The sequence below is a fragment of the Mercenaria mercenaria genome, chromosome 3 (genome assembly GCF_021730395.1).
Source record: "Mercenaria mercenaria strain notata chromosome 3, MADL_Memer_1, whole genome shotgun sequence".
Classification (NCBI taxonomy): domain Eukaryota; kingdom Metazoa; phylum Mollusca; class Bivalvia; order Venerida; family Veneridae; genus Mercenaria; species Mercenaria mercenaria.
In genome coordinates, this window is record NC_069363.1 from 82,698,980 (window position 1) to 82,714,747 (window position 15,768).

General features: G+C 34.3%; 1 protein-coding gene across 2 annotated transcripts in view; it reads right to left on the minus strand.

The window, feature by feature from the left end:
- Positions 1-15,768, minus strand: part of LOC128555747 (neurogenic locus notch homolog protein 1-like) — a 39,462-nt gene that overhangs the window by 9,985 nt on the left and 13,709 nt on the right. The window contains exons 9-15 of one of the 2 annotated variants that reach the window (XM_053539084.1): positions 13,208-14,698; positions 11,488-11,709; positions 10,999-11,241; positions 10,133-10,252; positions 6,696-6,812; positions 4,380-4,439; positions 196-287 (exon numbers count right to left, since the gene is read on the minus strand). In XM_053539084.1, the coding sequence (XP_053395059.1) occupies positions 196-287; positions 4,380-4,439; positions 6,696-6,812; positions 10,133-10,252; positions 10,999-11,241; positions 11,488-11,709; positions 13,208-14,698 (2,345 nt within the window). Of the gene's footprint in view, positions 1-195; positions 288-4,298; positions 4,440-6,695; positions 6,813-10,132; positions 10,253-10,998; positions 11,242-11,487; positions 11,710-13,207; positions 14,699-15,768 lie in introns of both variants that reach the window. The other variant, XM_053539083.1, reaches the window with a different exon arrangement.

A 15,768-nucleotide genomic window follows, 5' to 3' on the forward strand; every position in this document is an offset into this window, starting at 1 on the left:
ATTTTTTCATAAAAAAAACGCTGCTTAAAAAACTGTCAAGTGTGGCATTTTGCGCTTTGTTAGTGGTCACGGCAGCGAAATGTAGAATAATAAGCAACTGAAAACGGTAATATCGTCAAGTTTGATCTGTGAAAATTTCATAACAGTCCAATTGAAAAAAATGTTTGGCGAATTCTATCTTAAACAATAACTTACAGAAAATCCTGACTGACACTGGCATGCTGGCTGACCATCCTTCATCCAACATTCACCTCCATTCTTACAAGGTGAAGTCAAACATGCATCATCTAGGAGTATAAAAATATGTATTCATTCGTAGCTTTAAAATTATGATTAAGAGGTTAACTTATACATTGGTTGTGCCTTCTTGCCATAATGGCCCATATAGTGCTGTTATTGCATGAGTGCTAAAAAAGTCCAATCCACCTGCCATTTATTGACCATTTTATTACATATCTAAGTTTAATCTTGGTATTTTCATCCATCATGTTTTCCACAGATTTGTAAGCTCAATTGTATTGCTTTTTTCATCCATAATGCCATCAATATTTGAGAATATATCAGAAAACAATTCAGCTCCCTATCACGTGCCATAATGACATTGTTTACCCGGGGCCATTATGATTATGACACATGAGATATGTGCATTGTGCATTATGAATTATAATCAGTACTTGTCGTTTTCAACAGTTGTTTATATATATTTGTAGTAAGGAACATAAGGCAGCAATAAAAATGGCCTTAGTTTTTCGTGCCAGTTTCAAACATGTCATATAGACTGGAAAGATACATATTCCAACACATTTGGGACAAAGTGGCACCTGTGGTGTAAACAAAATTTCCACATGGTCTGACCTTGTGGCCTTGTGGAATAAACTGCAAATAAAAATTGAATTAAATTTCCCGTCCCGCCCGCCCGATCGTTATGTATGGTGTCTGCTTTGCTCTGCTGTGTTTCTCTATATTTTTCAGGGCCGACTTGGTGAATTGCTGAAGTAGTTACACTGTTGATCAGACAAGAGGTATGAAGAGAACGGTATTTCGGCTTCACTTCAGGTGTTAGAATATGAAAACACATCGAACGGATCAGTTCGCTGGCAGGAAAGACTGCGTAATAAATACGAAAAACTGCTTGATATACGTCTACAATTTATATGGTGATGTACACGTTACAACTTTGCTTATCTCTGTGCTGGAATAGGATATACATAGCTTTTAAGTCAATCAGTCTGTTTCTGCTGTGTGTTATAATAGGGTTATCATAATAGTAGTGCTGTATTCGGCTCGAGATCGGATCTCACGAGGCGCGCAGGCGCCGAGTGTGATCCGACCTTGCAAAATCCGCGAGAGCCGAATACAAACTCCCAGATCTTGCTACTATTATATTGACCCTTTTATTATATACCTCCACCTTTTTGTTTGTCGTTTTGTTATGAACGAAATCTTCAATGTTTATCGATTTTAACATGGAACTTAGTGAAGTTTTATGTGCGCTATTTATAGAACTGTGTCAGGCCATGCACATTAATGAAAGTAGTTCGGCAACATACAATACAAAAGGTACAATACAGACTTTTTTCAGCCTGTCCATATTTTCTTGTGAAATACAAGCCGTATTTTTTACAGAATTTATATAGGTATATTATAAAACAGTTTATAATATACCTATATAAATTCTGTGGAAAATACTGCTTGTATTTCATAAGTAAATATGAACAGGCAGAAAAAAATTCCGTATTGTACCTTTTGTATTGTATGTTGCTGGACTATTTTCATTTAATATTCACGATTTGACACAGTTCTATAAATAGCGCACACAAAAACTTCTAAATTTCATTCCCTTCTATTTTAAAATAAAAAAACAATAAAGATTTCGTTCGATAACAAAACAATAAACAAAAAGACAGATGTTTATAATAAAAGAGTCATTACAACAATTACAACAATAGCTCGATCTAGGATTTTGTATTCGGCTCTCGTGGATTTTGCAAGGACGGATCACACTCGGCGCTTGCGTGAGATCCGATCTGACAAAATCCACTCGAGCCGAATACAGCATCCCAGATCGAGTTACAATTATAATAACCCTGTTTTATTGACGCGTATATACGTCAGTGATAACTCATTTCATTTTAATGTGCAATGTGTGCAATCCATGTGAAGAGACTATTTACAACAGAAAGACATTTCATGAATTGACTTCAGTTGTTCATAAGTATTTGAGAAACTGAAATATAGTGATTAATATCTTAACAATTTCGAAACTAGTATGATAGATAAAAAGTGCAAGTGCATTTGTCTTGCAGTCTACACCTTTTTATATGACGTGTTGTTGTGTTTTCTTTAGTCAATTGCTATTATTACATGTATATTGTATTTAACTTCTTGCAGACATAATAACAATATTATTGTCATTTACATCTTTTTTTTGTAAATGTAATCCAATGCTTTCCCGTACTTTTCTGACATTTTAGGTTTTTTGGTGCGTGGAATTAAGGTCTAGGGGCATATACGACTACATGACTTATAGTTAATATACGTTTTCAACGGGTATTTGAATTGAGGTTAGATAAATTTTGATTTTTAAGCCTGCAATTGTGTTTGTGTTTCTAGGTTCTGCCCATTTGATCTGTCAGTCCTAGCTTGCTTAGTTTACTGTTGCACTTGCCAAGATTTTGACTTGATTGGATTCAAGTCAAGTTGCATGAAAGGATTTTGGCCCTTGGGTTAAAATACTTGTCTGCTTTATTCGCAACAGTTTTGCCATTTGCGTGACGGCACTCCTTGTCCTATTGCTGGCTGAAGGACAGTTGCTATCCTACTACTTCAGGAGACAGTTGCTTCGGCAGGCTCGTTTTTTCTTCTCTCAGCTGACTACGATTTTTCATCATGGACAATTGTTGCTTGGGCACTCTCTGTCCTAATATGCCGTCTTACATCTCCAAATTTACTTTAACGCTATTAATTGCAATGTTTATCATAGGATGTAATGTTTGCTACAATTATTATAATTATTATTGAATAACTATGACAAATCGTATAGTATTTTGTTTAATTTCCTTTTTTGTTTGCTAAAATAAAACATTTCTGCAATGCTCGATAAACATTTCACCTGTTGTAAATTTCGTATCATTAATATCAAGTGCTGTGTTAGAAGATATGTGTATAGTGACTAACTGAATTATTATGTTAGCAGGCAATCACATAATACTAATAGTGATCCTTTGAGTCAAAGAAATTGTGCATAGCATTTTATCAATCAACCGTGAATCATGCTTTTCTCATGAGTTTAAGCTCATTAACGTAACAAATAGAGAGGTAGTGAAGTACATTAACAACAGTCATGCATTTCAATAGCTTACCTCCTGAAAATACAAAGGAATATTTGTATTAGTAACTAGTCCAGTATCTTCTAGGAAAAAGAAAATTTCTGGTGAATTATTCAGATATCTATATTTAAATATAATTTTAACAATTGTTTTTGTTGAATACTAAAATGGATGAAAAAAATTCTGAAATTCTTATTCAGATCTAATACCAGTCAAATTCAAAAACACGACAGTGGTTATGGTGGCTGAATTCGAAAACATAAGACGGAGTACATTAGGTCAACAGTTCTGAACAATTAACCCAAACATTCTGAGTGGAAAAGATGTGTAATTGTGCCAAAATGTAAGCCAGAGTTATGATGATATCTGCTATGTGTGGTCATCTCTGCTTATATCAGTATTTTCGCAAAATTTCTACATTAAGGGGCATTATTTGACTAGAGTCATGTAACTTGTCCCGTGAGGACAACTCATAATATGAAGAACATGTGTAAAGGTTGAAAGCATTCCATATAACAGTTTCTGAGAAACCTACTTATTGTGCAAAACTTTAACTAAAAAATTTCTAAGTTAAAAAGGGGCATAGTTTTTGACAAAATAAAAGCTAGAAATATGTAACTTGCCCTGTGAGGATATTTAAAGATGATAAAGACAGATGCGTAGTTTAAAAGCATTTGGTCCAGTAGTTCTAGAGAAACCTGCTTCAATACAAAACGCGGACACTTGTTTAACCTTTACCCTGCTAATTTTGTGAAATGGATTGGGCCATCATTCAATTTGGGCAGTGCCACTTGTTTATCAAAGGGGCACAAACGTGCAGGCTGATCTTCGTCTACGAGATGGTCGCAAAGGCAGAATCACTTGCCGGCAGTCAAAGATTAAAACGGTCAAGCTAATATAACCAATGTGATAAAGAAAATTAAACCAGACGTCATCAACACTGGCAATTTTTATAATAGATTTACAAACCTCTAGTGTATTCGCAGAAGATACCATAGAATTGTGGAGGACATTCACAGTATGCTGATATAGAATCATAGTTACATGTACCATTGTTCTTGCACGGCTGATGATCTTCACAGTTCTTGATCTTTGTTTCACAATGTGGACCTGAATAACATGTTTGTTTTATTAAAATGTTATTTATTCTTTTGTCTATACCCTAAGAAGGTAACAACTTTGTTTTTTAAAATGTATTCATTATTCTTTTCTATAATTCTACAAAGGTAATTATTTTTGTTTGTTTTTAAAATGTATTTGTCATTCTTTTGTCTTTACTCTACAAAGGTAACATGCTTGTTTTTTTAAATGTATTCATTATTTTTTGTCTTCAATTCTACGAAGGTAATTATTTTTTATTTTAAAATGTATTTGTCATTCTTTTGTCTTTACTCTACAAAGGTAACATGCTTGTTTTTTTTTTTAAATGTATTCATTATTTTTTGTCTTTAATTCTACGAAGGTAATTACTTTTGATTTTAAAATGTATTTGTTATTTCTATGTCTTTACTCTACAAAGGTAACATGTTTGTTTTTGAAATGTATTAATTATTCTTTTGTATTTAATTCTACAAAGGTAATTATTTTGTTTTTAAAATGTATCTGTTATTCTTTTGTCTTTACTCTATAAAGGTAACACGTTTGTTTTTGAAATGTATTCATTATTCTTTTGTCTTTACTCTACAAAGGGAAAATGTTTGTTTTAAAAATGTATCTGTTATTCTTTTGTCCATACATAAGGGTAGGATGAGTCTCCTGGCAAGTTAGCCTTTTGTCTCCACTTTCAACCCTATCCCTTCTCTCTCCCCTCCAAAAAAGTACCAAAATATTATGTATTAAGGCAACTCTTGAGCCTCAAGAGTCCCTGTTTCGACAACAATACATAAGTTCTATGTCAGTCATTTGAGCACATGCATTGTTATAATAGAATACATATCATGTGACAGATCTGTGTATGGCTGGACAATGCCATTTTTTCTTGTACTGCCCAATACAGCATATTATTTTCTCACAGTGTGTAATTTTTGCAATGCAAATACAGGATATCTTTTTCAAGACAAATGAGATTTGATTTAAAACATTTTATATAATAATGTTGATAATAAACATGAGTTTTAATGGCACTGTCTGTTGACCCCAAAGTCTGTAGGGGTCGTGTACTCAATACGTACTATCAGCATGTGAAGTTTGAAGGTCCTGGGTGCAGTGGTTCGCGAGTAAAGTGCCTTCATGCAAAAAGTTAACGTTGCGAAGAACGAACGGATGGACAGTTGAAAGCTAATATGCCTCCCTTTGGGGGCATAAAAAGACACTTTGTGTAATATCCTATAATATGTGCATATTGAATGTATTAATTAAACTACTAGTCATGAAGAAAAATAAGAGATTAAAGAAATAATCTAACATTTTTTTGGTATAAAAGACCTGTTAGAAATTATATTTTTTGGTGTAAACTTATTGAAATTCATGTAATTTTGAACATTTGCAAAGTGTACATGTACACATATAATGATCCATCACAAGTAAAATGAAAAGTTAAACTCAATAATCTCTTGCACATATTACAAATATTCAGTCTTTTACTGTAAAAGCACATATTTTCACTGGGTCAAAATTTCGTGAATTTGAAATTTTGAGTATATTCGCGAGGGTTAATATTCGCGAAATTGTAAAAATGGTATCATACTTGAATTTGAATTATACTAATGGTGAATATTTATGCGAGGATTAATTTTTTGTGAAATATAGGGCCTTGCAAATATAGCGAAAATTGACCCCTCGCAAAAATTTCTGCTTTTATAGTATCAGTTCTCATTGCCAGATACAACTAAAAATGCCTTACGGGTCACCTGTATTAAGTAGGCATTTGCTTCAAGCAACCAGTCAGCTAATTTTCCCGATACTGAGTTTCTGTTCTAATTCAGTTTTTCATAAGCAAGCACCTCCCTTGAGCAGCTATATTATATCACTCCCTTCAATGACTGGCTGCTTAATATAGGTTTGACTGTATATATCTTTGTAAATAAAGCTACTGTAAAAACAGAAATTTTCGCGAGGGTTTAATTTTTGGCTATATTTGCGAGAATCTACATTTTGCATAAATTAACCCTCACGTAAATATTTACCATAAGTATAATTCAAATTAAAGTAGGATACCATTTAAACAATTGCGCAAATATTAAACCTCGAGAACATACTGAAAATTTCCAAGTCGAGAAATTTTGACCCAGCGTAAATATGTGTTTTCACATTATTCAAAATTTCAACCAAAACTGCATGATGAGTAAGAAGCTTTACAAAATGCTTTACATATAAATAGCATTACATCTCAACATATCTTCAGTAACCAGTATGCCAAAGGTATACCTGTGTAAGCTCCTTTACATGTACATGTGTATTGTGAACCACTAGCAGCTACACATATGCCTTGATTATGACACGGCCTGCTACTACACAGATTTATTGCAATCTCACAATTCTGTCCTGTAAAAGAACATATTTTCAAGATGACATTAAAGGGAATTCCTATAGTTTTTTATGCGCATCTTTCTGCGCAGCTGACACTTTCTATGGAAAACTGGACTGAAGTCAAGATTTGTTGAAACATGTTACAGACAACCTTAAATATGAAGAATCTTGAATGAAATAACATTTTTGATAAGTTATATCAGAAATCAAATGTTAATATTGATTTATGTTGTATTGACAAGTATCATGCCTGACAGGTATCTTGCTATTTTTGTGGTTGTGTTTTCACATCGCATTTTAGTACAAAGACAGTGTTGTTAATATAATGTAAGATAATTCACTTAGTACTGATAAGACAATATCACCTTTCAGATTATTTAGTATTCAATTATAGAAAGAATGAAGAATTTTTAAAACTATTTTTTAACTTTTAGCAGACATACATGGTTCGCGCCATTTCCGTCCGAACAGGTGTTGTATTCCAGCGGTCTTAACATAAAATTTAGCCTGGTGACCCATACATTTTTAGCCATTTTTATGCTCACAATACCATTATCTATACACAAGAAAAACAGGAAAAAATTCTATGAAAGAGTTTTTTCAAAATTGAAAAAAATATTGTTCACTATGGGTATTTTTCATTGAAAAAAAGTTCACAAAAGTAAATATGAAACAATATTTTTTTTCCATTTTTACCCATTATTGTAAGGATAGATTATTACAAATATGACTATGATATCAAATAAGTATATAACAAAATATACAAAAAGAAAAAAAACCGTATTGTGCTCCCTGGATGTACATTTTCGTTGGTATTTATAAAAAAGCAGAAAATTATGAAAATGTTAAAAAATCGCTGGCAGTTTCAGCAACAGTGGGTGTGTTCAAAACAATTTTTCACAAAAACAAGCCTGGTGACCTATTGTTTTTATTTGTTCATTGTTTTCAGCACACATTTTCCTATCATATATGTGAATTTAAAAAAATTCTATGAAAGGAAAAAAAACTATAGGAATTCCCTTTAAGTACAAGATATACCACACAAAAAGTATTATATCATAATATGAAAAAAAAAAGAAAAGAAATAATTGATGAAAGTTAACAAGAGGTCAGTTCAAATCTAGTGTGTGACTTCAGGCTACAATGGCCGACTTAGTGCCATATGGCCAAAGAGCATTTACCCCAGCACCATTTCCATCTTTCAATTTGGACAGTACCATAAACTGATAAAAGGGGTGCTTACAAAAAAGATACTGACTGAATAGTGAACAGTCTGCACTGGTCGCAAAGGCAGAAACAATCGTGTCCAGCAAGGTAAGGGTTAAGAATGCAACAATATATTTACAAAAATGTACATCCTTCATGCCATTTTGTATACACTGAGAATTATGGTTGGCATTTGTACTGAAATAATATTATTGTCTATACATCTGACATTTACACTGATGCTACTCTGGTTCCAGGACATCTTAAACATTGATATTCCACATCTATGTTAACTAAGCATGAAGGCTGATATTACAAATCATGCTTTATAACTGCATTTCATAGTTCCACATAACTTCATTACATAGAGAGTCCTGGCTGACATAAACACCAATATCCCTTGACAGTATTACCTGAGAATCCAGACTGAGATTAATGAAGACATCTCATACCTGTTATACATGAGAATCCATGCTGATATTACCAATTATATCTCACAAATGTATTACATGAGAGTACATTACCACTTATATAGAACATGAGAATCAAAGCTGACATTACCAATTATATCTCACAAATGTATTACATGAGAGTACATTACCACTTATATAGAACATGAGAATCAAAGCTGACATTACCAATTATATCTCACAAATGTATTACATGGGAGTACATTACCACTTATATGGATCTCACAACTGAATTACATGAGAATCAAAGCTGACATTACCAATTATATCTCACAAATGTACTGTAAAAGCAGAAATTTTTCGCGAGGGTTTAATTTTCGCTGTATTCTCGAGGTCTTACATCTCACGAAAATTAAATATTCACCATTAGCATAATTCAAATCGAGTAGGATACAATTTTTTACAATTTCGCGAATATTAATCCTCGAGAACATACTCAAAATTTCAAATATGCAAAATTTTGACCAAGCGAAAATATGTGCTTTTACAGTATTACATGAGAATCCAGGCTGACATTATCACTTATATTTCACTACTGTATTACATGGGAGTACATTACTACTTATATGGATCTCACGACTGAATTACATGAGAATCAAAGCTGACATTACCAATTATATCTCACAAATGTATTACATGAGAGTACAAGCTGACATTATCACTTATATCTCACAACTGTATAACATGGGACTCCATGCTGACATTACCACTTATATCTCACTATTGAATTACATGAGAATCCAGGCCAACATTACCATTTATATCTCCCAACCACATTACATTTGAACAAAGGTTGGTATTAACAATGATAGACATTGACTGTTTTACCTGTAAGTCCAGAAATATGTTGATTACCTGTAAGTCCAGAAATATGTTGGCACTGATATCACACAAGTGTATTTCCAGAGAATCCAGGCTGACATTAACAATTCTATCTCATAACTGTATTACCTGAGAATCCAGGCTGACATTAACAGTTCTATCTCATAACTGTATTACCTGAGAATCCAGGCTGACATTAACAATTCAGTCTCATAACTGTATTACCTGAGAATCCAGGCTGACATTAACAATTCTATCTCATAACTGTATTACCTGAGAATCCAGGTTGACATTAATTTTACAATTCCATCTCATAACAATATTACCTAAGGTCCAAGCTGACATTAACAATTCTATCTCATAACTGTATTACCTGAGAATCCAGGCTGACATTAACAATTCTGTCTCATAACTACATTACTTGAGAATCCAGGCTGACATTAACAATGGGGAACATTAGTCAGTTACTTCCCCTGATTATGTCCAAGAAGTAGATTGGTCCTTCCTCTGTTTTTATCGTTGACTTCTTTGTAATTTTCAAAAGTAATTTCTATACTAAATTTTATTGGATTGGAAAATGATTAAGGACAGGTTTTCTTTTAGTTGCCCTCTGCTAAATTTAGGTTTGATTAATCATTTTTATTTAGAAACCTACACATAAAAGCATATTTATTTTGACCAAACGCAACATCTTGGATAAAGGTTATTACGAAAAAGTCAGAGGAATCCAACTGAAAGGGACCAATGTAATATTTGGTTATCCTTGCGCTTTATCATACAACTTTTCAAGGGAAGTAACAAGCTAATGTTCCTCATTTTATCTCATAACTATATTACCTGAGAATCCAGGTTGACACATACACTCATATCCCTGTACTGAATTGTCCTCAATGCAGTCCCCTGCATTCAGGCAAGGGTTACTGTCACATGGAGATTCTTTAGTGTCACATCTCAACCCTGTATAAAAATAGAGATGGTAAAAAAATCAGCTGAGAATAAAACAAAATTCAATATCAATTTTTCAAACAAATTTTGGACATATGCAAATTATAACTCCACTTTATTCCTTGTATGATATTTAAAGTGAGTTATTTCAGGAAACAAATGCAATGTCCAAAGATGCTCTGAACCTTCTAGCCTAATACAGCCATCTACTAAACATATAAGTTTGATAACTTCAGTTTCCTTTTACATTTTTAACAGGACAAGTAGCTGAATAACATGATGCAGCCAGTTACTAACCACAGGATTCTTATGACTCTAGTTTCCTCTTATATCCAACAGGACAGGTATTCTAATGTAGCCAGCTACTGACCATTAATTCTAATAACTCTAGTTTCTTCTTACTTTTCTATCCAATAGGGTAGGTAGCTGACTAACCTAATTTAGCTAGCTACTGATCATATAAGCCTTATAACTCCAGTTGCCTGTAAACTTTCTATCCAACAGGGCAGGTAGCTGAGTTACCTTATTTAGCTAGCTACTGACCATATAATTCTTTTACTTTTACTTTCCTCTTACAATGTACCTTTTGTATCCAATAGGACAGATAACTGACTAACCTTAGATAGTGAGCTACTGACCATATTACTTTTATTACTCTAGTATTCACTTACCTTTGTATCAAACAGGACAGGTAGCTGACTTACCTGATATAGCCATGTACTAACCATATAATTTTTATAACTCTAATTTCTTTTTACCTTTATATCCAACAGGGCAGGTACATGTGAATGGTGTAACACATTCCGGTCCATTACATCGTTCACATGTTGCTCCATTGTAACACGGCTGGGAGAAACATGCATCTATCTGATACTGACATAGGTTGCCATAGTAACCAGGTAAACATTTACAAATAAATGAGGCTCCACTAGGATTACATGCAGCATTGTTCTGACATGGTTGGGAATCACATGGTGTCAGTTTAACATCACACTTTGAACCTGAATAAAACAACACAAACCTAATGTTCAAGTCATTTAACCTTAAGTTTATAAATAATGTCGAAATCAGTTGTACAACACGAGTTCCAAACTGTCACAATATACACCCATCACAGAAAATTACTTTTGACTTTTCAAGTACTCTACTAATTGACAGATGGATGGGCAGACAGATGGATGGATAAGGGCAACTCTAACTGCCCCTCCCCAAAATTTTTTGGGGGCATAATAAATAATCAGACTTACCTTTATACCCATTATCACAAACACATACTGTTGTCTCTCCTTGATTTATGCAGTTGCCATGGATACAAGTACTCTCATTACAGGAGGAGACAATTCTATCACAGAGGTAACCTTCATGACCTTCATCACAAATACAGGTGAAGGTCAAACCATCAAGAGAATTAGTACAATCTCCATGGATACATGGGTTTGAAGCACACGGTAGGGGAAACTCGCAGCGAGCTGTAAAATAAAACATTGTAAACACTGTAAAATACAAAAATTTCCAGAAGAAGTTATATACACTATAATCACTACCTAGATACTCAATTCAACTCTATTATTCAACAGTCCTATATATTCTTTGTTTCACAAGTTGGCCTTATATCGTAAATATCTACCACATGCACCAATTTCAAATTCAAATTTGCAAAATTTTAGCCTTATGAAAATATCCGATTTAATGGTAAATAGGGGCCTCTGTGGCCGAATGGTTAAGGTTGCTGACTTCAAATCACTTGCCCCTCATCGATGTGGGTTCGAGCCTCACTTGGGGCTTTGAATTCTTCATGTGAGGAAGCTATCCAGCTGGCTTACGGAATATCTGTGGTTCTACCCAGGTGCCCCCTCATGATGAAATAATGCATGAAGGGGCACCTGGGTCCTTCCTCCACCATCAAAGCTGGAAAGTCGCCATACGACCTATAATTGTGTCAATGCGACGTTAAACCCAACAAAATAAATAAATAAATTAACGGTAAATAGTATTCTTCATAAGGACAAAATTTATTTCTAAAACAACTAAGAAATAACCATGACACTACATGTAATTTGTTTGGACTAAAATACAAAATTTTAAATAAAGGCAAACATATCGGTAAGTTACATGTATCAAGTATTGCTTGTTTGTGCTACATTGTTTTTCAATGGATATTTTTGTTGAATGCAGCTTGTAAATGAGACTGTATTCCTTATCATAATCTGATAAGACTTTAACAAATACTGCAAAATCATTTAACTATAGCTACGTCAGAATAAAAAATTCTGGTTTCTGCTAAAATGGCTCCTTCATGGGGATTATGGTACAACTTTGTAAATATTTAAAAATTCAAACATCAGAATTACAGGAAATGCATTCATTTGTTGGGATTTATTTTTATGTATCCATGAAAATGAGTCCTCTACAAAAATGTTTTAAGCTTTCGTAGTATGTATGACAGCAACATCACTAGAAATAGACAAATAACCATAAAGTGAACTTGACCTATGAGATTAGCTTGTTTGTTTCTCATTTCTAAATAGTATTTCAGTTATGTAACGGTGACAGTTAACAAGTATTCATGGATTCTGTGCCAATATAAATCTGTTCTCCGCAAGTAACTGCCAACAAACTTCCCCACATGAATCAAGAGGTGGAGGACAAATGATTCCACAAACAGTCTTTCATCAAATCTTCATGGAGAACATATGCCTCACCTAGAGATCTAACTCACGACCCCGATATCCATAGATCTTCCCTCTCCCTAGTGCGCTAAGTGGGCGGGCAGATCTATGAGATAAAGAACTCACTTTTGCATGTGACACACTTTCTCACCATACTTAATGTTTGTGTAAAGTCTAACTGGAATCTCTTGAACTGTTTAAAAGTCCTGAAGTGTATTTGATGAACAAACAAACAAACTAACAAACAGACAATATCATTACTATATGTCCTCTTTCGGGGACAAAAAGAAGTGCTTACCTCCATTAAAGTTGATTGGACATGTGCAGGAGTAACTATCTCCTTGGTTAAAACACTGACCACCATTTTCACAAGGCCCGCTAGCACAAGGAACATATGTCTTACAGTTTCTTCCAACAAAAGTTGGCAAACAGTTACAAATATATATCCCTTCTTCTACATGTTGACAACTTCCTCCATTTTCACAAGGGGCAAGTTTGCAAGGGAATTTTGCAGTCTCGCATTTCAGGCCCATGTAGTCTTCATCACAAAGGCATGTATAGGAGCCATCTTCCTGTTTGGCACAGGTACCACCATTTTCACATGGATCACCTCCACAAGAGTCGTATGTCTCACACCTTTCACCTGTATACGTATCAGGACACTCACAAGTGAAGGTGTCCACACTGTTCAGACATTTTCCTTCATTTAAACATGGTGATGAAGAACAAGGGAGATAACTCTCACAATACTGGCCTGTAAAGCCAAACTTGCATACACACTTGAAAGTTGTAAAATCTTCTTCATTTTCACAAAATGCTCCATTTCTGCACGGATTATTACTGCAAGGTAACACTGTTTCACAGAACTGACCAGTGGAGTAACTATTACAAACACACTGATATTCCTTTTCATTAACGTTTTCACAAACAGCACCATTTTGACACTGGCTGTTTACACATGGTAAAGAGACATTACAAAATTTTCCTGAATAATTATTTAAACATTCACAAAGTATGTCATTACCAGTACTTATACATCTTTTCTTATTAATGCACATGTCACATGTTACAGGAGTTAAAATAGTTTCACAATTCACACCAGTGTATTGAGATGAGCATATACATTTATATCCGCTACTGGACTCCATACATGTTCCTTCATTCAAGCAAGGATTTTCATGACAGGAATTCAATGAAGTTTCACAAGTTCTTCCAGTAAAATCATTTGCACATTCACAATTAAACTCACTGGTCGAAATATCAGAACATATTCCATTGTTTTTACAAGGTGCTGAGGTACAAGGTAATCTTACCTCATTCTCACATGTTCTTCCTGTATACTGCTCAGTGCATGTGCACTCAAAATCTAAATTCCTAATTTCAGAACACTGACCATCATTTTGACATGGATTAGGAAAACACATGGATTGAATTTCACAAAACTCTCCAAAATATCCTTGAGGACAAACACAACTCTCTATGCCATCAACTAGCTGACATTTCCCGCCATTTTGACATGTATTGCTTCTGCACATAATCTGTGTTTCACAATTTGTTCCTGTGTAATATTCTGAACAAATACACTCATACTGGTCATCACCTCTTGCTACACATTTCCCAAAGTTGAGACATGGCTGACTTGCACAAGGGACAGGGATCCCGCACACAGGGTCAACATAATGAAGGGGGCAAGCACAGTGGTATGAAGTGCCCATGACTGTACAAACTCCCCCATGCAGACATGGTGACGACTCACATGCAAAGTTGTTTGAGATTTCACAATGGTCACCTAAAACATAATTAAGTAGATGAAACATTTTTTCAGTTTTCATATAATTTAGAAGACATTTATTTCAGGAACAAAGTTGTCCTGCCCACCCTAGAAAAAAAGCCAGGTGAATCTAAACCAAGGTTGGCCTATAGGTCTTCTTAAAGGGATATTCAGGTATTTTATAGATCTAAGTTCTGTTCATGCATACAATATATTTAGTTAGTTAATGGAAACAGAGAGGGGTCTTTTCTTCTATAATAATTTTGCTAAAAGACCCCTACCTGACAATGTGTAGTAGTGAAATAAGACCATGTGGTGAATGAGTTTGAGTCTTATTTCTCAGATTTTTAGTCACACTATTAAACACAATTTGCCATCTTTTCAGTCTTAAAAAAGCACGGAAGACCTAAGGTGCCCCTCTGAGCATTTTTAGTATATGGCAGAACCTACAACCCTCCCCCTTGGTATCTTCCGTACATAAAAGTGTTTTCTACCTCCTAAGCAGAATTTCAACAAACAGCGTGGCAAGAAAGTGAGTCACTGACCTTTATCACTTGGTAACTGTGGTAAATTTAGGAGAATATCACTTACATCATGTTACTTTTGCTTAAGGAGGTAGGTTACCTTGTTACCAGGGTAAATTCAAATAAGTTGAACCGCAGCAGTTGTTTGTTTTCCGTGTAATATGATGTTTTAACTGCTTCAATCTCAATTTCGTTTATCTCTGACCCTTCAAGTTCAAGTTTTATTCAGGTTTGAAGAACATGACCCTCCACAGGCATTTTATATTGAAAGAAGAAGGAAAATACGGATATTTAACACTTTTCATTGTATTTTAGTTTCATTGATATCCGTAGAAGTCTGCATAATTGATAATTTTACTAGTATGCGCGTTAGCTTTCTAATAAAAGCTTAAAATGTAAATGTCGCGGGGCTCGTGTTTCCATGGTAACGCATTTTCTCTCATTTTTAAACAACTATGTATAAAAACGGGGTTTTCGACGGCTCCAGTGCCATTCTGTTAATGACTAACATGGAATATTTGGGTACTATTATTAGCAAAATACCAAGCACTTTACGCACCCTAT